Source organism: Epargyreus clarus, unplaced genomic scaffold (assembly GCF_041222505.1).
Source record: "Epargyreus clarus isolate Ecla_fem2 unplaced genomic scaffold, WU_Ecla_fem_2.2 ptg000010l, whole genome shotgun sequence".
NCBI lineage: Eukaryota > Metazoa > Arthropoda > Insecta > Lepidoptera > Hesperiidae > Epargyreus > Epargyreus clarus.
In genome coordinates, this window is record NW_027332218.1 from 9,229,222 (window position 1) to 9,254,436 (window position 25,215).

At 34.8% G+C, this 25,215-nt stretch overlaps 1 protein-coding gene and 2 non-coding genes across 5 annotated transcripts in view; all 3 read left to right on the plus strand.

Annotated features, from left to right (window-relative positions):
• The window catches only part of klar (klarsicht), a 402,989-nt gene that overhangs the window by 338,494 nt on the left and 39,280 nt on the right, over positions 1–25,215 (plus strand). For all 3 annotated transcript variants that reach the window (XM_073077398.1, XM_073077397.1, XM_073077399.1), the window contains 3 exons: positions 20,486–20,656; positions 23,700–23,855; positions 24,465–24,639. In XM_073077398.1, the coding sequence (XP_072933499.1) occupies positions 20,486–20,656; positions 23,700–23,855; positions 24,465–24,639 (502 nt within the window). The remainder of the gene's footprint in view (positions 1–20,485; positions 20,657–23,699; positions 23,856–24,464; positions 24,640–25,215) is intronic.
• LOC140745663 (U4 spliceosomal RNA) lies at positions 2,881–3,019 on the plus strand. Its single transcript, XR_012102685.1, has one exon. It is a non-coding gene; the product is annotated as a U4 spliceosomal RNA (small nuclear RNA).
• On the plus strand, positions 4,258–4,396 carry LOC140745664 (U4 spliceosomal RNA). The gene has a single exon (XR_012102686.1). It is a non-coding gene; the product is annotated as a U4 spliceosomal RNA (small nuclear RNA).

Genomic DNA, 25,215 nt, shown 5'->3' on the forward strand with positions numbered 1-25,215 from the left:
AACCTGTATTATTAAATCTAACAAAATAATTATTAACTTCCAATCTGTGGTGCCGGTACCAAACTCAAATTTATAGTTGTGATTATGCAATCTAGCCTTTGCACGACGTTTATCGTGACAAAGGTACCCTTTGTTGCATATCCGGAGTTGGCACAAGGCGTGGTTAATCACTCAAGGGTGTCGAGACAATGGCAGGCTATGTTTTGCCCAAATTGCCGGTGTTGCACCATAATTCAAGGCAATTTTTGAACGCGTAGATAATATTAGCTGTGAAGGCGTGGATTAATTGGTGCTTAGTAGGTTTTCAAAGTTTTAGTGTATAATTTTAATCAAATTTAACGCCCCAAAATTAGTTCGAGATATCATATTTCGTCTATAATTTTAAAGGAAAATAATGCATATCTGTTACTGAAATTCTTTACTTGAGACTATTGAATGGATTTAAACGATTATTATAATCTTAACCAAATGATTCTGTCCGTCCATCCTTAAGTAAGTAAGTCCACTGCTGAACCTCATCTGAAAGCGGATGTAACGCCATAATCCCTTCGCCTTCGTTCACTGTAGTTTATTAACTTCACAAGAAGATTTTGCTGGATTTAATTTGTTTTTCGCTTCCTACAATATCCACGAAGGAAGAGAATGATGATTTTCCAAGCTTCACTGAATAATTCTCCACAGTTCATATCGAAACAGATTCAGTCGAATCTACGGAACGTGATGTAAGGTGCGCGCGATGATTGCTATGATTTTTGCAACTTGATTGCCAAAGAAATGTATTGTGGGATGATCTACCTTACATACGCGTACTAGGTGGATCACATGGAATCATTTTGCAGTTCCTGACGTTGAAATTGGTACCTTATAGATTGTTTATCCATTGAATATGTAGTACAGTCACGCTCTTTTGTTTTAGTGTGATGTTTCGTTGAATGTTCGGAATTAAATGCACATAAAAAGTTAAAAACACCTTTAAATAGGAATGCAATGTTATGTAAAATTTACAAGTGAATGCATTGTGAAGTTTTCGAGTTTTGCGGTCATGAACATAAAGTATTAATATCCTATGTAGGAATGTAGGTATATTTAAAGTTATACAGTGTTTATTCAAAGATCGTTTAAAATTATCATTGTGGAAATTACTCAGTGGCAGTCCTTAACAACAAATGAAATAGTTATGTAACTACACTATCAAAATTATGTTTCGTTATTATTTACTTCAACTCACGTTTAACATGTATCATATATAGTAAAGTAACTCAAAATAACTGGAATTGCACGTTGCACTTACATTTTGTGTTTAATGCACATAATAACGCTGTGATGTTCTTATGAAATAATTTCTTAATTTCGATGAATCACTCGTATTTTGTAACACCGACTACAATTTGTGGTTTGCTGGCAATTTACATGATGCACCGATATTATGCTGGGAAGAACGGGTATTTAAAATTAATACGTTCTAGTGTTATATTATTATGTCTAAAGTTGCCAATATTAGAAAGTATTTTATTGCGAATTACCCATGAGCACCGGCGAATCCAGTGGGACCTGAAAGTCAACATATCCAAATAGACTTATTTCAGAAACGGCATATTTGTTATAGAAAAATATTTTTTTGCAGATCTTTTATCATGACAGATGACAAATCCATACTGTCCGAAACAAAATCACGATCCGCTTGCGACCGCCATGAATAAGATGTAATACTGTAGTAAATACAATCGATGAACCATGAGTTTCTTTTACCCTATGCTGAATAATATAAGTATTCAAACTTAGGGCAGCCAATATTGACCTCCCCTTTTAAACAAATCTACGTTCAATGGGATTTTTTCGTATAAGTTGGGGTCTTGTTATTGCAGAGAAAGAAATATTTACCAACTTTAAAGTTTTACGTTCTCATTAAAATCGACGTAGTCTAATTAGTTACAGGAGAAACCTAAAAATTACAGTATTTAAAAAGTATTGGTATCAATTGCTATTGCCGTATTTCATTAAAGTTTAATTTAATTATATCATTGGTACTGTCATAGAACATGATATTATGTAAAGATTTACCTCAGGCTGTATTGATATTAGAAGGAAAAGACTCTTCCGCATTATGACCCCCGATAAGCCATTAACACGAGCTTTACATGTAGTATATAGCTTGAATCTGTTCGAATCAGCAACACGCTCTTGCATAATTGTAATAATAACTTCCTTGTTTGTTATTGTGTCCGCTTTCCAATCTATTCCCTTCCATCCCATGTTACTATCGCAATTATATCGATACTCTATCATTTTTCATCATGCAACAGTTATCACACCATGATCGCCGATTTCACGGCTCGATTCAGCCACGGATCATTTCAATGCCCTTGTTTTGGGTTACGTCAGGTGGGTTTGCGTTGGAAACTTCTATTTGTATCATTCGCCATGCTCCTCTTTGAGTTAATGTACTGCAATATCTCGATATGCTACACTGTCAGAGTCATTATCCACGCACTACTATTGAGATTCTCTTGCGTAACCCACACTTATCCACTTAAAATAATCGCACCGCAACGATTTATCCGTTTCGCTTTACGATACGCTTTTCTTTAACTTTAACGTTACACTAATTGTAAGGAATAAAGCTTCTTGAGTGGCTATATTTATCGGAATTGATCTAATTATTGAATGAGGTTAACAATGTTTACTTGAACATTTTTAATTTATCCATTGCTTACATCTATACAGTCGACCAAACCGGAACGAGTAACCCTCTTGTTTCGTTCTTTGTATGAAAGTAAGTTGTATCGGGCGCTCACTAGATGGCACTGTTCCAAAACTGAAACACGCTAACGAGTGTACGCTGGCGCTACTATAAGACCGGCCCGATTCCAATTTTTCGTTAACTTTGCGCAGCGGCAATATCGTAACCAATGAGGTTAATCCGAGGTGCGATTATTGCTAGTTGAAAACTTTACCAATACCCCGCCTTGTGGTCGTGAAATACCGACCGCTATGGCAATTTTTGAACGGCCGTAAAGGCCTTATAAATATTTTATATTATATTCATATTTAAAATTCAATCTATCCACTGCTTACACCAGTGTTACCAGATGCACTTTAATTACAGTACATTTACTGTATAATGTATTACAATTTTACAGTGCATGAAAAATACTGTAATTCATTTTATTTTTAAAAATTACATAGTATCTTCGTAAAACGTACAGCATTTTGCTCTATTCAAACTAGTCTGTACTGTGGTTTCAATTCTAATAATGGAAATGTGCACCCACTTGGGAGGCTATGGAAAACCCCTGGTTTTCTAATATAAGCTATAAGCTATGGAAAACCAGGGGTTTTCCATAGCCTCCCAAGTGTACAATAATAATTACTGTTTGCCTGTACTGATTGTGGTCGCTGATGGTATATGATATGATTACCATGCGAGTGAGTTTGTAAGTCTTATAACAAACTTTCATCGATCAAATATATAATAAACATGAACCTTCTCAAACTGATACAGACAGTGATTAATTTATACTTCTTAAATTCAATGTGATGTTTAAAAACTATGAAGTATTTATTTACTGCGTAAACACTGTATCCTTACTAATATTATAAATCCGAAAGTAACTCTGTCTGTCTGTCTGTCTGTCTGGTTGTCTCTTCTTCACGCCTAAACCACTAAACCGATTTAAATGAAATTTTTTACAAAGATAGTCTGGGACCCGAGAAAGGACATAGGATAGTTTTTATCCCGGAAATCCCACGGGAACTAGGGATGGCGATCTAAGATCGATTAATCGGAGAATCCATCTTTTGAACCCAAAATATCAATTACTTTAATCGATATTAGTAAGGATTGAATCGTAAACTATGCATTTGATCAAGTGATGATCTTTAGCAAAGTTGAAGGTACGAATTTACAGTTTTATGTATGTTAGTACATTATATTATTTTCTTTTGAACGCAGGCGAAGCTGCGGGCAAAAACTAGTTTGACTATATGATTCACTGTATTTTCATGCCGATCTACTGTATTTGTTTAATCAGTGTACTGTAATATTAAAAATTTGAACTGGCAACACTGGCTTACACCGTTTGGTAAGTATTTATTCAGTCGACCAAACCGGAACTACAAGTAACCCTCTTGTCTCGTTCTTTGTATGTGAGTAAGTTGTATCGTGCGCTCACTAGATGGCACTGTTCCAAAACTGAAACACGCTAACGAGTGTACGCTGGCGCTACTATAAGACCGGCCCGATTCCAATTTTTCGTTAACTTTGCGCAGCGGCAATATCGTAACCAATGAGGTTAATCCGAGGTGCGATTATTGCTAGTTGAAAACTTTACCAATACCCCGCCTTGTGGTCGTGAAATACCGACCGCTATGGCAATTTTTGAACGGCCGTAAAGGCCTTATAAGTATTTGAAATTGAAATTAGATTTAATTAAAAAAAATGTTTTAGAATTATAGATTATACTCGTAGTGGCGCTGCCACTTACGTGCAGGTTTCCTATTAGACCATATTGTGTTTTACGTAATGTTTTTTTAAATACATAATTATTTTATTCAGATGGTTACATGTAATTATGTTGCTGAAATTATCCTGTTATTGTATAATTATTGTTACATTGTCATTACTTATGATAATTTTGCAAATTATGAGGTCTAAATGTTAATGAAATAATATATTTATAGATACTCATTACTCACTTTTCAAAATTACATGACTTTCAAAGTTCTAGAATCACTTACGAAATTTGCTGTTTTGTTTTTTTTTCATATGGTTGGATCTATTATTAAATCTTCCTAATTTTTATGCGACCACATCGCTTTAACAAATAAATTTGATATTGTTTTTCTATCCACTAAATTCAAATTTTGTTGCATTTTATAACTACCATTACCCTAACATGGATTAGGAGTATTGACATTGCCAGTAGCACTTGACCCCGTGAACCTTGCATCAGTTGGAGAAATACCAAGTCGTCTAATTCTCTCTTAAGGCGAAACACTCGCTTAATTGCCAGCTTGAATCGCCACTAACATTCGTGTTATGTGTATCTGTGCTAATTCACGTCAATTACACAGTGTTTGCCGTGTGTGGCGTGTGTTGTGAGGCTGTGGGAAATGGGAATGGGGGTTCCGAAGATTTATGTGATCGTTTTCCAACTATGTATATAAATACTGTGTCACGTATTCTATACAGATTAACGGGATAATTTCTTGTGCCTTGTCTCATGTTCTATTATCTAGTACTAGTAGGGATGCCGATTCTCTCCGAAAAATATCAATTATTGAATCGATTCGAATAAATTGCATTAAATCGATTCACAAAAAACTCGATGCCCAAAGAATCGAGTCTCCAAAAATCGATATACGATCTTTTCAGCTACACGGGGTGAAGATAGCGAAAAAAGGTCATCAGGAAAAAACAAGCACTGAAACACAAATCGTTCAGCAAAAAAATGTCTATAACATATTGAACCAACTTCGAAAAGATCGACTTTCGATTTTCTAGTTTGAAAGATCGATTCATTGAATCGATCCGTTACTGGATGGAGATTGATTAAAATAATGGATGTTTTGGTCCAAAAGATCCATTACTTACTAGTTTACTATTTTAAAATAATAAAATTATATATATTTTGTGTCTATCTAAACGCACTCTAAAATGTATTTGTCCATTACGTGTAATAAATTTGCTAATAAACTATTGAATGTAACATGTTAAGTATCTCTTAAAATTCTATAATGTTTTGATTTGCATATTTATTATATACATAAACTTATATTACGTTGCCATACGCACAAGTAACCCAGTTGTGTGAATTGTATGTAGTAATGTACTTCATAAGATCTTAATTAAAGCAATCGTTATTGAAATATATGCATGTATTATAATAATCAATCAATGTAGCTGCTTCTTCTCCGCTTCGTAATTTTTATTTGCATTAACATTGAATTCTCATGCCGGAATATTCTTCTATGGATCTCCTGGATCGATACAAGAATCGCCATTTCGCCCGGGAAATTCTGAAAATAATATAATGTTCACATGAATTGCAATCCCTCTCTTAACCCAACCGTCTGTGGACATTGGCAATATTACTAAATTCAGTCCAACAATTCTATTTGATTTTATTTTTTAATTATGACATTTTAAACTTTTAAGTGCAGCTGAAGTAGTTCGAAGGTAATATTCATATTCTACATTTTGCACATTTCAAAATATCGGGTTTCACCACGAGATTGTACTACTTGCTTCTAAACAATCACTAAAATAAATAAGTATAGTATTTTCTGCCTTTCTAAAAATAAAACTTAAAATGTAGCATCCATTGATAGTCGAATACGACAATATAATCGCAATCTATTTGTCAATCATTAACTACCTAATCGTTTGCAATTAAATTGTTTCAATTTAAAAGTACAAAATTGCTTTACGAAAGTCTCGTGTCAATTGGCGATAAAGTTATTACTACACTCGGAGCTATTTCTATCTTTTGAAATAATTATTTCTTTACAATTATTATATATCTTTAGAAACTATTTATCTAAAATGGGAATATAAAGAATATGGGATGAATGCTCCCGGTTACATCTGTCTTTACAAATTTCAAGTTAAAAACATCTTATTCTTTCATATTACATCTTAGATATTACAGTACTTTAAAAGTGTATGTTCCATTTTGCCTTTAAAACCAGTTTCAAGATTTTTTTATTATTATTGTTGGCTTTGTAAATCAATGTATTAATAGTACTCGCTTCATTAACATTAATGATTACAAAAAAAAAAGGTAAAAGGTACATTTCAACATTATTATCCCAACATCTGTGGTCGACTTTAGGTAGGATCACCTGTTCACCTGTTTTACTCGGAATTCGATACAGATGTGCATGGTCCATGGACTGTAGTGATTACTTAACATTAAATTAGTATAATAACTTCTGAAATTAAAAAAAAACAATTCATTTTTTAAGTTAATGACATTCAAAATAAACATGTGTCTTAGCGAGCCAAATGAAATTTGTGTATGAATTTAGTATGAACATAACTTTATTTTACGGAAGTATATAAATACATTTTCTAACTTTGATTTTAAATAGATTTGAGTGTCAAATAGTTATAGAAAGCAATTAGAGACATAACGCTTTTAAATTGACGTAACCATAACGGAAACAATTAAAGCCGCTATTTTATCGATTTTTTTATACATAAAAAGGCATCTAATTTAGACGCTAATGTAGTGAAAATATTGCGCAAATTTGAACTGGCTAACCTTTGGTACAGATTTCAATGTTGCGCGTATAATTTTTATGTTTCTAGCCTTTCGCTAGGGGAGCCACTTTCGTTTAATGTTGAATAAACGCCTACTTCATACTTAATGAAATTACTTATCTGTTGCAAAATTGAATCAAAGTACTCTTAAAGATTTACAAACTAACTGACTAATTTAGTGACTCTCATATATTTTAACTATCGTAGTTTATGCAAGTTTCATAAAATTAAACTTATTTCGTATATTCTTCTGCTGTTTCTATCGCCACAATCATATCAGTCCAGTTTAACTTTGAAGATTTATTCCTATTTGAAACCAGATGATCTTTGAACCAGCTGATGGTGGAATTGATTACACCAGATGGTATGTTACAGAAGAGATTGGGGACTTGTCAGAAACTGTGATCATGAAAAATTGATGAAGACATTAACAAAGGCCTCATTTATTCCCACACGTCATACGTTTCACAATAATTTGATGATTTAAATGGTGTCATGAATGTATGTACGGTCAGAGCGGGTGTAAATCGTATTGCGCGCCTAAATGAGACGTTAAAGCAAACCAGTATCTCCAAACTCGGATGAAGCCAAGTCGGTCATGACAAGATAGGCGCGTAGTCTTACAATGGTACGTCTTGATCAAAAGCTCAGTGGTAAAAATATGATGTCACTATTTTATTTTTCGCAATAGGCATTGGACAAGTTCAAAACGTTTAAGAAGAGACGGGAAAATGTTTGCTGATTCCTAATATTTTACAGAGTGTGTTAAATCAAGACTTAATGACTTTTCATAGATCAATGCAATCAGGAGTTTTATTAAAAATACAACTCAGCGATGATCTATCATGAAGAGAGTGAATCAAAATATAAATTGTTTTAATATTTTTGGCATTATTGAAAACATATCATATACAGGATGAATTTTTCAAACGGGCCTTCAGGGCCAAATCCGAAACTATAAGGATTAGCGAAAAATGCTGAAAGGAGTTACGAGGCCGATTTTGATAAAAACTAAAACTGCATCATTACTTTTTTTAAATAATCATTTCCCTAGCCCTGAATCGAACGAGTTCATTTTGAAAAAAATACACCCTCTATATTATTTCACTATCTGATAGTGTTGCTTATAAGGATCAAAATCTGGGAACTAATGGTAAATGACAAACTAAAGGAAAAGGCTCAATTTTAGGAAAACACATATTTTTTCATATTAATTTGGCAGTTAAGTTCCCGCCATTCATCAATTTAAACATTAACAAAAAAGTGGACGTTTTGTTCTCCAAGAATTTATATTTTTATGTCCGACTTAATTAAGGTTATTTTAAGGACCATTATAATAAATTAAACTTGCTATGGGCGGAGTTTCGATTAATACAGATGTAAAGTTGACAATTTGCGAAAATGACTTTTTCGATTCAAATCCGAGTGATTACTAAACAAAGAGATATAGGAAATCATATTTAACGTTTAAACGAAGTTGTAAACAATAAGAATTTACTATTTAATCAGTTATCTATTTTTATTAAAAAAATAATCCTAAAAACGGCAGTAACTTATTTGCCAAACTATTACTTTCTCATACTAAGCCGTATGTCATGGTCATAACATCGAATAATTAGTTTATTAACCAACAAATTCTTCAATGGTATGACTTATGTATGTTTCTAAAGAATTATACATCAATCTTTTATTATGGATAATCCTTAAGGATTAAGATGCCAATGTATGAAAAAATATGTCTTTTCTTCAAAATTTTCCTTTTGCTTTAATTTGTCACATAACATTACTTCCCAGAATTTGATTCTTAAAAGCGACACTTGCAGATAGATAGTGGAATAATATAGAGGGTGTAATTTTTTTCAAAATGAACTCGTTCGATTCCCGGCTAAGGAAAAAGATATTTTAAAAAACTAATGATGCAGTTTTAGTTTTTATCAAAATAGGCCTCGTAACTCCTTTCAGCATTTTTCGCTAATCCTTATAGTTTCGGATTTAGCCCTGAAGGCCCGTTTTAAAAATTCACCCTGTATACTCAGTAAATTGCCTTGAAAGGCAAGCGAATGTAAAACGCTGATTTATTTATTTTGTTGTACAAAATACAGATTCACCGAGCTCCCCGTCTATAGCGTACCATCTGCTCGATCACGACCCGTTTGTAACGTGATCAGAGGCGCATGTGTTAACACACGGGTTCATCAATATCTCGATCGATCCGCTAATGCATATTCGATAAGACCTCCTTATTCATTCGGCTCCGAGTCGTGTCGTGGCCCTGATGAATGGGAATCGTGATCTTACGAAAGATCTTGCGGTCCGACCATACGGGAATTCATCGAATCGGAAGAAATAACTGTGTAACTGTTAACTTTTCGTTGCACTGTTGAAATATTTATATAGACGACTTTAGAAGTACTATCTATTTTATCTTCTAAAGGTTCAGCCATTAAAGTATCTATGGATAGAACGGAATCACTGGATCCCTTTTGAAATTTCATTATAATATTATTGATGTGTTTATTGGTTTCACCTTTTGTATATGGGACGTTTCTTGCCATACGGATTACTAGAAATATCTCGTTCTACAGTTATGACCTTATTTATAGTTACAGTAGTTACTGTAAGCACTAACTGTAGTCCAGTTTCAGATTATAATAACCTGATAAAATATTACCTTTATAAACATAATAGACTATTGCGGAAATATGAAGTTTATTTTATAAGACTAGTCACTAAAGTATTTAAGTAAAAAGTGGTTCTTGTTATATTATTGATAGCTATTCATTCAAAGCAGAAGTTAAACATATTTGCTGTGTGGTTTAAATTCTGGATAAATATTTGACTAGCCCAGTTTAAAAGCCCTTTTACCGTTTGCGCTTTCGCTTGTTTGGTCGGTACTGTCAAATATTTCCATATGTTAATTTGATTAGTATTTACGTTTACAATGATGGATGCTGCCTAGTGGTTAGAGCCTCTCAATCGGGGTATCTGAGGTTCGAATCCTCCAGGGACCTCTAATTTTTTATGTTATGTGTGTTTTAGCTTAAAAAATTATTATCACTTGCTTAAATGGTAAAGAAATAATGAGAGCAACCCGCACACCGGAGAGTTTTTAAAAAAGTTCTCCAAGGATATGTAAATTCTACCCATTCGCACTTACCCAGCGCGGTGAACTATGACCTAAAACTCCTCTCACTCTGAGAAGAGACCAATGCCTAGCAATGGCACAGTAATGAATTGATATGCATGCCACGATGTTAATTCTGTCGATATTTATAAGAAATGAAAGAAAATTTTGGATCCTTCTATTTGCTTTTAGATGCTATTTGCTTTAAGATGGTTAACGGACGGTAAAGATCTCGAGATCTGAACACGGTCTCTTGCAGCAATATCAATCTCAAAGATCGCGAGCAGTTCATCTTGTGGCTGTAAATGATTTTTTTATCGCTTAATCGATTTATTGGCGACGGCCCCTAGGTGCAATCATGACGTAGTGGATTAACGGTAAATTGATAGGTTCCGATAATACTGTAATATAAATAACAGGTTGATGCTTAGAAAATTGTGCGTAAGTCCGTCCCCCACTTATGCTCTGACTGCAACCTATAATCTAATTACTTTTTTCTTCGTTTTGATTGATCATACTACTTCTCTGTAAGAATTTAAGTCTCAAACTGACAACATAATTGCGATCAACATTACTATGTTACTCGTAGCTATAGCATCGTTTTATGAGTCGTTAGGGTTCGCGTTTCGCACACGTCTTTTAGGTTTTTTCCTATCATTTGAGTTTTGTTTTTCTCTTTTTCTCTAATATACGGTTGATGTTTCGATAGGCTTATAATTGGAATGTACTAGCATTATGAATAATATTGTTGTAAAATATTTACATTTAAAGGAATTTGTTGATGGTAAAGAAGACATGGTTTCACCTGTAAACATTTGAAGTATTTTCTTAGGTGTTCTGTTATTATCATTACAATGAAAAAAATGTTTTAATGACAATAGCAGGATATGTAGACTAAATCCAAGGCAATATCAGTCTTTTACTTTTATCTTCTATCTCTCCAGTTTCTCGTATATGAAAGCAATTAAAATTTTTAAAATCATTATATTGAAGTTTTTAAAATACTTAGCTAATTCATCATACCAAATCGGATGTATTCTCTCGCTCCGTATAATTCCACAGCGTTATTTCGCTTTCAAGTATTTAGGCCAGTAGTAACATCGTGTGCAAATCTCAAGTGGTTTACGTCATCTATGTTTGAATATCAATATGTTATTGCAAGCAATCATATGGTTATTAATAACCTAATTCCACTGTAATCAATTTCAAAATTGACAGTGTATTTTATAGTAAATTGACAGAGTATTAGCAGTATTTCCCATACAGTTCCAATCAGTTCTTATACAATCCAAGACAAATACGCAAGGCAAATACGTAAACAAATACAAAAATCTTTCATTTTTGTAAAAACGTAAAAACTCTTTCTAAGGGTACAGGAATATTGTTTTTTGCGAAAACCTTCAACATATTGACGAGAATCGTGTAGTGCAACTAATTTCAACCCGTTCAGCTTTGCGAACAGTTTTTTGTTTGGACTTCCTCAATTTGCGCAACGAGCGGCCTTAACTGAATTCCAATTTTTTTGTTTACACTCTCATTAAACCCTCCTCTCGTCGGTGCTTACGTTTATGGTGCTCGCAATCAATTCCTCACGACTGCTCGCCATGGGAAGCATTTGAATGACGCAATCGTTTTTTTATCGGTCGTAACTCGTAAGGATTCTTTCGGACATGAAGTTTCGTGATCCCTCGTGCTCGCTTAATTAGGTACCGATTACTGAACTGAAGCCGAGATAGATGAGATAATATGGTAAGAAGTACTTCGTGATTTTTAGGTCACGACAACTCCCTAATTTACGAGTCACTTTTTCAAGTGATTATCGTTTGAAGGTCTCATTATTCCGTCTATCGTGCGAATGTTGTAAATGTAGTTTAAATCAACAGATACTTTGTCCCACCTAGGGATTTGCTGAAATGTGGGCAAGCGCATATTTTCTGGACATTCGGCTATTTTCGTCTCCAGTTCGGCTAATTCCGTCGTCGGCGGCCGATGACTCCGCCGGCATGCACCGGCGCCGGACCTTGACGAGAGGTTGACGGCTCGAAATCAGCTTTATTTGTTTTACGGTAAAGTCTATTATTAGCATTACCTGATAATAGAACTTGCAGATTAATAACATGTTATTTTTTAGCTGTTTCAAGAATAACAGTAACTTTGGTGCTAATGAGTCAGTGCAATTTCAATGAAATGCATTTTTTAAATTTTTATTGAAGAATCTTTACCACGACATTAAGTGTAGTCTACTGGATACCGCATCGGAGCTCACAATAATTGATTGTATTTCATATTTTTTGCTTCTGAAATGATTGTGATTTTTTTTAGTACTGTTATGCTATGTTAGGACACATTGTTGCAAAACTTGCAAATAGACTGGGTACACAATTCTCCCTATTGTTAGTTATCATAAGACCAGCGAAATTAAATTTGATTCCACATACTCGTACACATTCAAATTGCTATTCATTATTAAAATTAGTTTTAACTATTTTCTGTATCTCATTGCATGTGTTGTTATGTATCTACTTTACTTTACCTGCATGTACATCCTATTGTTATGCTTTCTTGTCCTTATTATCTGGCTCACTATTCTGTGTATAAAAGATTTCATCATACCGACATTGTCTGAACTACACTTAAAATTACGAAGTGGTCTGCAATTATTCTGTCTTATTGAAACCATGATATTGTGCATCCGTTTCATGTTGCTCGCTCTATATTTTATTATTTTAATTAATAACGTGTTTGAATAGAACTTCCTTTAATATAATAAGATAACTTACATACGTTTCAAATTTTTGTTTATGTAATGCAAGTAGACCTTACGAATAAAGAGACTATCTTCGTTCTCGGGAGTAATAACGCATCTATGATCAACTTCAGGTAGAACCTCTGTTTTGTAGGCAGATATTAAGGTCACTAATCATTGATCTTCATTGATTACAAAATATTTCAAAATATAATATCAGTGAACTGTAATACTGTCAGAATGATGATTTAGAATAGTATGATGATTACAGGTCATTAAGTTTGTGCAACGCAATATTAATGTTATTTGTAACGCCTTATGACACTGAGACCTTTTATTGTTGGTAATTTGAGTAATGACTGAATGGTAATAGAAAGTGAGGTGGTATGACGTCCGCCCACACTAAGGGACTCAGATTCATATCCATGTTTTGCGTTTCAAAAATGTTTTTACAAAAGGGCTTAGCGCTTCAAGCTTTGAGAAGTTATTTAGTAGTAAACTCCGAGTGATGTTTAGAATTTTATGTAAGTCTATCGCAAGAATCACTACACAGTAATGGGTTAATGATGACGATAATCGTAGTAATATAAGTAATACAGTACATATACAATACAAGTCTTGAAAAAGTATTTGTATACTTTTCTATATTGAATTTGACCTGTGAACTAACATCCTCGCACCTGTAATAAAAAGGAAACTAATTATATTTTGCGTCACATAAGGGCCCTACAAACGTGTTTTATCTCCCTCAACAAAAACAAAGGTATTGTATACAGCCTTAATATGTAATTAAAACTTTAATACGAAGAGTTAAGGTTGAAAGTTGATACGTTGTACCTAAGTGCTGAAGCAAGTATAGTACTCGATGTGTTCATACAATAGAATGCATTACATCGCCTTGATCATACCGGTGAAGGGAGTTTAGTCATTGCCTTGTTGCATTGTAAACGAGATTCCGTTGGTAACCACCCTGTCCGCTGTTTTAGGGTTCCGTAAAGAAATGAACCCAGCATCATGTCTACACTGTTCCGTTCCGTTCCGTAAAAAAATGAACCCTACCCTATATCTTGCTTGCATTGTTCTTCTGTTCTTCTGTTTATCTGTCTATCTAACATCTTATAAACCAGATTAGAAACGTATCAAGCTAAAATGTTAACAGAATATGGGTTATTGCGGCGGCAATTCACACAAATAGGTGTATTAAAAATAAGTAATTTCGGTAAAATAAATTATTATCTTAAAAGATAAAATAAAGGTTTAAATTTGTAACATTTATAGTTATGTTTTTTTAAATTAGTGGCTGAAAGATAACGAATGATAGTTTATTACGTAAAATGGCTTTAACTACAAATAACTTAGTAACATTTTATAAATAACAAGCGTTTAATAACATGGAATTTATAGACAAGGTTATCTCAACAATGGAACGTAAATCAACACTGAAAAGACAGGATTTAAAGTTAAATTATAGTTAAGCATAAATACTTTGTAGTACATAAGTACATATTGCCCTATTGTTAAATCTGAAATACGCGTAATACATTTTTTTTTTATATAATATAAGAGTAGCAGACGAGCATGCAGTCCACCTGATGGTAAGTGGCTACTGCCGCCCATGGACATCTGTAATCAACCCCAGATAGGATTAGATATTCCTACCTGAGGTCGGCCACAGATGCGCCGCTACCCCTGAGGACTAAGCTGGAACGCCTCGGAAAAGTCTTTCTCCCTTACCACACCCTTCAAACCGGAACACAGCAGCACCTAACACTGCAGTTATTAGGTAGAAATAGGTTAGGTTAGTAAGTTAAGACTTTTAAATAGATTAGTAAGTTAAGACTTTTGTATGTAGAAATACATACAAAAGTCTTAACTTTTTGTGATTATAGTTTTAACTAAAATGACCTACAAATCATAAAATCATGTCATGTATGAATTCGAATCCTGTATAATACGTTACGGTAATGTATGATACGGTATTTAACAATGTTTTTCCTAAAATGTATATAATAAAAATAAATTATATGATGATACGGAACCCTTGATGCACAAGCTACTCGTACTTGACTCGTTTTTTATTGTTTTAAGCTAGAAATCTAGTAAAATTGTATCAATTCAGTACATATCTCAAACGGACTAAGATGCATGTACTGGAGAGACTAAGATGTCTAATATCGAACTATATATTCTATTCTGAGGTCTAAGTAGGAACGCCTCTAATAAGTTTGTTTCCCTTACCAAACCCTTAATAACGTTGAACACTGCTGTTATTAAGCAGAAATTTGTATGGCAGTGGTGTCTCCCGAGTCTAACCACAAAGAGTTCTTCCTTCACCTTCCAAACAGCGATAACCACAAAAGCTCAGTACAATAAAAAACAAGCACCTTGCATAATGTACGTTATATTTACATGTTGTCGGACGGTCGTGACTGCGCCGGAAGACCTATTAGCTCCCTTATTACATAACCCTTCACGTATCAACACTATCTTATCGGCTTGAAAACTTCAACGCACTTCGGATGATCTCAACGGACCTATGCAACTAGGGCTGCCAAATGCACCGACGGGACCGCGGACAAGTGCTTTTAGCGTACCCGTAGTTCCGACAAAGGGCGTTCAGAGGAACACCGTGGGGTTTTAGCCGGTAAGAGTCCGGCATATCCTCTCCACTGCCCCCGCAGCTGAGAGAAACCCATGAAGGGTTCCCCCATGGAAAAAAAATTGTTGCCTAATGCAACACCAAAATCATCGTTTTTACCAGTATTATATATCTTAAGGCTCATACGCCCGACAAACCTTTTTTGATAATAGGACATATTTCTTCATACAATTACGAGTGTAAAGTCCTTTATACGTTATTGTCACCGGAATGAAGTTAAAATATATTGTACAAAATTTCCATGTAAACCGATACAATTTATCAAGTTATATAAACGCCTAAAAAAGTATACTTAACTATGTCAATTAGAGAAAAATTTGTATGTCCTTGTTATAAACTGTAATAAAGTTTTCTCATACATTCATATGTTACGAACAAGTAAAACATAAACACGAGCTCATGTCGGCACCATGGGGTCACGTTCGCAAATCGACATATCACGAAATCAATCTGAAAATGGCGCGGTGACACCGGCAGAGCCTTGACTTCACACCTCTTGGTATTTAACGCTATCGATCCGTTACATCGTGCTGTTGACAAACGAAATGTAAATTTTGGTTACAGAAGTAAACTATCGTATAAATAGACGAACAACAAATAAAGTTATCAACGTCATCAGCAGTTTATATAGATTGGACAAATTAGTATATTCAATGTTCATTGTACAAAATTTTCGTAAATTTAAGACAAATTTTATTACATGTGCATCTTCACTGATCTATCTAAGGTTAATACAAATTCACATGTAATAAAGCAGCGTATTAACTACCGATAATTAATGTCAATGATCAGCGCCGATTGTCTCCACCTGTTGTTGGCAACTATAGGTCGTGGGTCACTGGCCCTTAACGAAATTAGTTTGATATTCGTCTTTCAATCTGAAAATAATGACGAAGAAGATAAAAATGAAAAAATAAGTACGAATGATTTAAATCTTCCTTAAGTATAACATGATATTATTCAAGGTCAAAAATAGGAAATGCTTTCCACAGCACAAAAGGAACAAAGGTTTGATTACAAAACAATAAATAAGCTTTCACTCCGCTATTATATGCCGGCGTTGAACAATTAGAGCGACTGAACAGATATGGATCGAATTACCTCAGCAATAACATTAATAACGAAACAGACAAAACATTGAATTTATCGCTATCACGAACCTTTGTCTCCAATCTATGTATATTATCCTGTAACAATAAACAATACTTGTAAATAATAATAATAACTTGTAAACATCGGATGAACAATACACCCTTTATATTTTAAGTTCGATATTGGTGTCAGTTATTAAAGATGAAGATGGTTTCAGGTTTAATGAAGAAGGACGTGACGGCACACGTTTCTCTAGAATTCTGGATCGATAGTATAGAAAGATCCGTGAAGAAAATAATGAGATTCATCATCGAAATAAGAAAAAAATATGTATATAAAAAGACAAATAAATCTGTAAAAGGGAATAGAAATAAAGAAAAAGGCACAGATGTAAGCACCAACATTGATTAAAATGACGTAAAACCAAAGGGACATAGTATTAAGGAATAATTAAGACGACATTAACAAAATAAATTCGAAACTGACATGAAAGTTGAGAAGAATTAAAATAAATCACTAGATTAGCAATTCAGTAAGTCTAACCTGCTCGTTGCTCAAAATGATTTAAGAAAGATCTCACAAAACTTCTTCATTTCCAAAGTTGGTTCTTAAGTTCATTGAACGAATATATTATCTAAGCAGTAGCCAACAAGGTCATTGATAAGACGAGCTTACATAATGTTGTATCTTTTGTTTATCTTTCTGTGATGCAAATGTAAGCTTAAAGCAAAAAACTGAAAGTTCTGGCACACTTTTATATCTCGAGTTTGTTTTGTAACTCTTATGTAGAGTATGGGAAATTATGTTAATTTGTTTAATTAAGATTTGAGTACACAGATATGTCACCATATCAAAGCTCGTCACCATATTAAAATTCTCATTAACACAGTCATAAGTGTTTACTCATTGTGATTTTGTTAGAATTAAGATGTAATAAACAAATGATTTAACAATAATAAAACTGTACATCTCACCAATCTTTCTATAGATCTAAACTATGATGAAAAGAGTGTTGGCGTGGGAAATTCTTTCTATTTAAGATCTCTTGAAGTTCTAAATTTAAACAATAATTTGACAGATATTCTCACGGTTTTGCCTATTTCAAATTTTATATGCGGTTAAGAGGCTAATTTATGCTACCGCTTACCGAAAGTCAATACACCGAAGTACGCTCGATTACGCACTTCTACCGCCGACGCATTATTCAAATTTTCCTCATAACGGTTCGCCATTCACTACCTGAAGGTAATGTTACAAAAACATAGAAAAAAACGTTAATATATGACCAAAGAATGTTATTTACATTTTATTAGGCTCCAAAGCAATTTGGAATTGTACAGTTTACCGTATCTTTTTACAACGTGCATCAATTATGTAATCGCTCGATTGGATCGTAAATTCCAATGTTCGAACTACCAATCCAATCATGGCAAATTGAAATGCTGGAAGACATAAAACCATTTTTTTAGTATGACTGTCGATACGTTATAAGGAGAATTGAATTGATTTACGACAATCCTAAGACAATCTGATTTATAACATGAAAACAATGGAACAGACAAAAGGAAGGGCACTATTTGCTAGCACTGAAAATGCAAATGATCTAAGACAACCACACGGCTTGACCATAGACCTGTTCGACTCTTATCTCAATCCTGACACAGAGTAAGCCTCACAATCTAAACTGATAACGATCTGATTGTACAAATTTATTCAATTACCTTATTGTGATTGCGTTAATACCGAAATGCGGCAATAATTCGTTCGTACTGAGGACGTTTTCTCAACCGTAATCGAATCGGTAATAACGCCAATGATCTCGATAAATTGTAATTTGGCCGGCAATCGTTGCATTTATCTATCCGATGGCAATTTGTACAAATGCATCGTTGTCGGCTAGATTTGAATCTCCGTTACGGAGTGCACCTCATTATGGATCGTTACCGAAGCGAGCTAAGTTTTGATTGTGATGTCGTGTAATCATGACACAATGCGACCTATTTTTGGCGATGCTGCAACTTTCATTAGTTTTTACCTACTACAATACAAACCTTTATTAGAATACAATTGATTAAAAGATGATATTCACCTGATGATTTGCGATATTTTGTGATGACTTATATTGATAAATTGTTGCCCGTACTTCGCTGTTTATATTGCTTTTTTAGCTTCGCTATTTACTCAGCGTAGTATACATGGAAGACTTTCTATGAGAAAGGAAGGTTTTAGACTATTATATGAATCCCATAGGTATTTAAAAATCTGGCATGAATAACCATCAAATTCAAACAAGTGTTATTTACACGTAGACATTTTAAAATAAGCATAGTTCGTTTTAGAATATTCATCTTGTTTGAACATCATAACTTTCAAAAATCATCAAACAAATTGTGCTCTTGATGTACTTTTACCGGTTAATGTTTGTTTGTGGTTGAATAATTTAACACATTTGTTATATTCACGACCATCATTCTTGTCACTTTAATTTTGTTTATCTCAACCGCGCGATGCCATCAAGTAAGATGTAAAAGGGTTATCTTAAAATTGCCTACTGATTTATCTTAATATCCTAAAGCTGCCTTTTAAGATGAAATAACTGCTCGTGAAATGCTCGTTTGAAGACGAGAAATTACTTTCAGTATTGTTTATCTACAACTCTTTAATTGCTTGTAAGGCTTTTTGTTCCTCAACTATTCTTAAATTCTTTTTATATAATTCTCCATTTAATAAAACATAAGTTATACAGTAGTATACATTTACGCACACAGTCATCTTGTACTCTTGATTTTTTGGCCCGGCATGAATTGACACAGAAAAGCGAAACTTTTGACGGGAGAGACTCAAGCAGAGCCGTAAATAATGTTTCTTCGAAACGAAAACACAATTTATCGTCAATTGAGACTTGCGCACTTTTTTTGTTTACGACGTCGAATAAAGTGTAGATAGATTGTTACAGGCGAGTGCGCGCGCGCATTCAGCGTGTCTTGCCGGAACGTGCCTCGATCAGCCCTTTGTTAGCATTACTTTTATTTTTTCGGATCCTAAACGGCTTTGACTACAGTGTCAACGTTCATTGTTAATTTTGATTGGCTAGTCTCCCATACCTTTCTTGTGTACCGCTATCGCTTTTTGTGTGGAGTCAAATCATATTTTTTTATTACCCGCCACACTATAGGGCCACATTCTATGGGTTCCTACAGCCTTGTATGGAATAACGAGTTGTTTGGTGAGTGTTATCGATTTTTATCTATTCGACATGGGTGCCCGTGTATTATTTACGGACGGAACGGCAGTTTGTTATTTTCGGTGGTATTTTAATTTTCTAAAATGTCTATAAACGGTTTACACTTTTTTGAACTATACTCGGCGTTTACATTCCTTTTTGATAATGTGTGAAGTGAATATTTTTGGAGGGTTGAAGACGTTTTAATTTTCTTGACCATTATTTGCCATTGTTACTGCTGTCCTAATCGTAATAGTTCTCATAAATATTCTGAATTACCTATTAGATCGACTATTTATGAGTTTTATTCAAATTGAACTAAAATTACACATTATATTATCGAGAATTTCCATCAAAGTCATTTTCATTGCCACCAGGTATTGCAAAGGGACGTGGAATGCCACGGTCGGATCGTGAGTTCCGTGGTGCGAATCTGCAACGGTGGCGACGCGGCACGGGCTTTGGAGAGGCGGTGGCACCTGCTGTACCTGAGGGCCATCGAGTGGCAGTGCCACTTGGAGGCCTGCCTCGCGAGGACTGAGAATCAGGTAACTATTATAAATTTTTCGTTGTGTCTTGTTAATGTGTGTAATTTGCAAAATGTTGTCACTTGAAGTGGGCAAAGATCTATATGGAGATATTGCAGCGACATCAGCGCCATTCCAATTTATGCATATGAATATATAATTCCAGCAGTTTCGTGTTGCTGTATAAAAAAATGAATATTTCAATGACACATGAGACTTTAAAAAAAGTCATTAACGATAACAATGCATCTGTCATCACCTTCGTTTAAGATTCTCATCTCATCGGATGGGATGCAAATATTTATGTCTGCACAGATCACTAAATACCGAAGTTGTTAATTCACACATAAAACAATTCATAGTCTTTTAAATTATTAAAATAACTGCATAAAAAATTCCCATAACACAAATGTGTCCTTAGTGGTAAATTGGTAACGCTCCCATGATAGCAATATACTTTATTGACTAATGAAATCTATGTACGATGAATTTACTTACTTTAAGGGAGAAAGGGTAAAGATCAGCGACACATGATCGCCACATATAACGTGCAGAATAGTAACTTCTTAAAGCGAAAGAACACCTCAGTTCTACTAACGCAATACACATTAATATTCTGACACTAAGTCGACATTAGACACACCGCAGAGCGTTATGTAACTCACGATTTTTACTTTCAACCGACCACAGGAGTGAGGAAAGTATTGTCGGTTGCACAAAAAGCAGCTAATTATTATTAAGAGTTGCATGGCGCCGGCGATCACAAAAAGTTTATGGCAATCCGGTTGAAAACAAAATGGTGATTGTTGTTAACTTCATTAGCTCGTTAGCGTTTTGCCCTTTTGTCTTTTTACGAAATTAATATTAATTTGGCGGTTTAACGGTAGTGTGTAAACTCTTGTGTTCCTTACGATGTATCGATTGCTGGCCAGGTAGAAAAGTAAATAATGAATTAGATTTCTGATTTCTGGTCTGTGCGTCTGCCGTCTTTATGTGTGCGAATAGCACCCAGTAAACCTTACCTAGTATAGGACTAGAAGTGTATAAAGCTTATTTATTAGGTATTATATACTTATGTACGTGGTGTACGTAATTACATAAAGAGTTATTAAGAACGCCTTACAATACTGCCTAGTCCACGCCTCACGCCTTGCCTTAGCAAACTTGCCTTAGCAAGCTTGTCAAACTTGCGTGAACACATCAACGTAAACATTGCTTTATTGCGTGACCAGGCTGGTATGATATCAACTCTTAAAATATCGAGTTAAAAATTTGTAGTATTTTTAATGTTGAAAATTTCAATATTAAAAAATAATAATCAGTTTCGTTCGGCGTCGCTTAAATAAACGCCGCACTAGGAACGTTAAAAGTTGTGTTGCCATCCTCCATTTGCTATTCAAATACCTGTTGCGAATCCATTATTAAAATATGATTACATCGTACTTCATTACAACGTATATCAATATTCAAACTTCCAAGAATTTTACACAAAAACATCAGCTCCATAGCAACGAATTCGGAGACCGTGACCGAGTAGCATTTTAGTGTTAAAAAAAACACAGTTTTTGTCGTAACACAACTATTGCTTACTTGATCGTTGTACATTTTACTGTTTCGCACGATTCGTTAACTACGACAATAGTGCAATCAACCACCCGTTGCGCCCTGTTTGCAAACATGACCCCAAGTGGCGTTAAAATGATTTTACGTTGACTATTTTCACCCTAAAATAAAAGGGGTTGACAAACTATAGGGTTAGGTTATGTGGCCACGTGCCAGTTCTCCAATAAAATCTATTATTACTCCCAAAATAGGATTTGTGTTGTGATTTGTGGTCGCTAGGACACAACACGAACGATAGTTTTATTGTTTGCGTTGGGAAAGTTTCGACCGTTACTCTTTATTTGAGGGTTAATTTATGCATTACTATCCCGCCGTATATCTTTAAGGGTTTTTAAAACTGCTTTAACCGCTCATAAATTAATTTATATGATTACTTTGGAAAGCCCACAAATGAAAGTTAAAAATATTACTCTACTTTTTAAAACGATGATTTATATATGATGATATGATGTGCTGTGGTACCTATATTTCGTATGTCACTTAATTTTAAAAAGGTTTTTATATTACGTGGTATAAAAACTGTATCCTTAGTATGCGTTTTTACGTTTTTACAAAGGTGGCTGTTTTTGTATTTGTTTACATATTTGCCCATACATTCCCTAACGGACTGTATCAGAACTGTCATTTTTAACAAAACGTAAAAACTCATACTAAGGGTACGGTATATAAAATAATGAAAAGTGAGTCAATTTGCAAAACCGTTCTCTTATTAGCAGTAAGTACGTTAGCACGGAATGTCATATAAATGTTACATACAGTTATTATTCTCGTCACATGAAATCAGAAGACATAATGCCGCTAGACAATCAGTGCTCACGAGGTAACGAGTAGTTAACTTCTACTGCTTACGGCGTCATTATGTCCTGTTAATATCTTTTTTGAAATTATAACTCAACTAAGAAACTATAAGTGGTCCCAGTTAAGTGAAACTACTATTCGTTTTAACGTTTTAATCACATTTCTAAGATCATTAAATTCTGATTAGTTGATACCTCTGAGGACGAAGTTGAAAGCCTCGGGTATGTACCTATGACCTATGACCCTTACCACACTCTTCAAATCACACAGCAGCGTTTAACAATGTTGTTATAGGCAGAAATAGTTGTGGCGGTGGTGCTCCCGAAGTCGTACCACAAGGAGTTCTACCACTTCCAAACCTTTTTTTACGGGAACCTGAAGAACCCTACATGGGTTTCTTTCGGCCCGGGGACAGCGGAGAGAATATAGGGAATTATACCGGCTTAAACTCCACGGTGTCCCTTTGCACTCTTTTTGTTGGGATGACGGATACGCTTATAGCCCTCGTCCGTATTACCGATGGCGTTTTGTCCGCACCCAGGACCTTTTCACGATGGAGCTGAAGCTAGCTACTCCATCCCGTCATCTTCACCTTCTAACCTAACCTAACCAAAGTAATATCACATCCATGTCTCCGTTCCAGAACTACGAGCCAACGGAAGCCGTGAGTGACAGTGACGACGAGCCTGCCCTCAAACAGCCGAGGCTCAGCCGGCGCGGGTCACCACGACGGCAGCGGACACCGGTCAATGCGCGCCACAGGGACACCTCGGCAGACAGCCGACAATCTGCTTCTGAGGTATGTGTTGTGAACATGTTGTTTAGGATAGTGGAAGTAATTTTAGGTAAGTCATAGCCTTTGTGCGAAGGGCACTTTGCACTTTGTGCGTCTCAGCTAGATGTGTGATTGCAATAGAGACACAATAGACTAATATTAAATCATCTAGACTCTGGAATGATAAATATAACACGTTAAGAGATCATTCGATCTCTTCTCAACTCATTTGTTGTGATTTACTGTAAAACTCTATATTTCGACTGATAGGGCAGTGCCTCATCACAAATATTGTCTCATAGAAGTAGTGTATCTTATCGGTGTTTTGGTTTAAAGGGCAAATTAAATAAGTTCTCAAAATCAAGAACAACAATAGGCCTATTTCATATTTGTACTTTTGATTCATCAAATATTCTGTCCTGTCTATCTAGGGTTGTTATTGATAGTAGTAAGTAAACTTCTATATTCTATTCTATTTTTTCTTTTCCAATCATCAGATATCAATTGTTCGTTTTAAGTTAGCATAATATTGCTAATTGGTAATAACCAATAAGTTGTCGTAGACCGCTAAATCCAAATTAACTATACCACTTCTATGACAAAACTAATAATTTTTCTTTTCTTCCATCCCAGGACGAACAGGAATATGTGTTAAGGTACACGTGGCGCGGTTTCGGTTCGGACTGCGAGTCGGAGTTCGTCCGGCCGAGCGACATGGCGGACGAGAGGCGGGTGCCTAGCGCGGGCGATGATGCCGACTACCGGACAACCGACCAGACTGTTCCTGTTAATAATGATCAGATTGATGGTGAGTTAGATATATTGAAAGAGGTTGAGATGAGACAGAAAAGAGAACCTTTGTATCTTTAGTTTCGCAACCACGATCAGATTGATGGTGAGTGCTGACTGTACTGGTGGAAGATCAGTTTGGTGAAGCAGAAACACCTATCTACCTCACCAAAGCTCTTGTTCGTCCAAAAACTGTTGTTTCGTCGGGACACCAGAATGATGCTAATTAGTCATAGATATGGTAGTATAGGCAGTGGAGGTAGTTGGGTTGGTTGCAGAGCCTAATCATCATTATTTTTCATTTTCAATCAATTGTTGCTTGACCCAATGTTTTGGTGGTTTGCGACTGTATAGGATTTACAGATAATTCAAAATAATTAAGATATCTGACATGTATTAATTTGGCATGTGAACAGTACTTGTTAACTATCCTCCGACATACATGACATACTTATGTTGCACAGTTTTCTCTGGAATATTACAAGCTTTATTTCCATTTCTTCATTTGGCTCCAGTAATTCGTATATTTCAAGATTGTACTCTAACTTGTACTTAAACTGTTATTATTATTCTCCGTACCGTATTGTATTCGGAA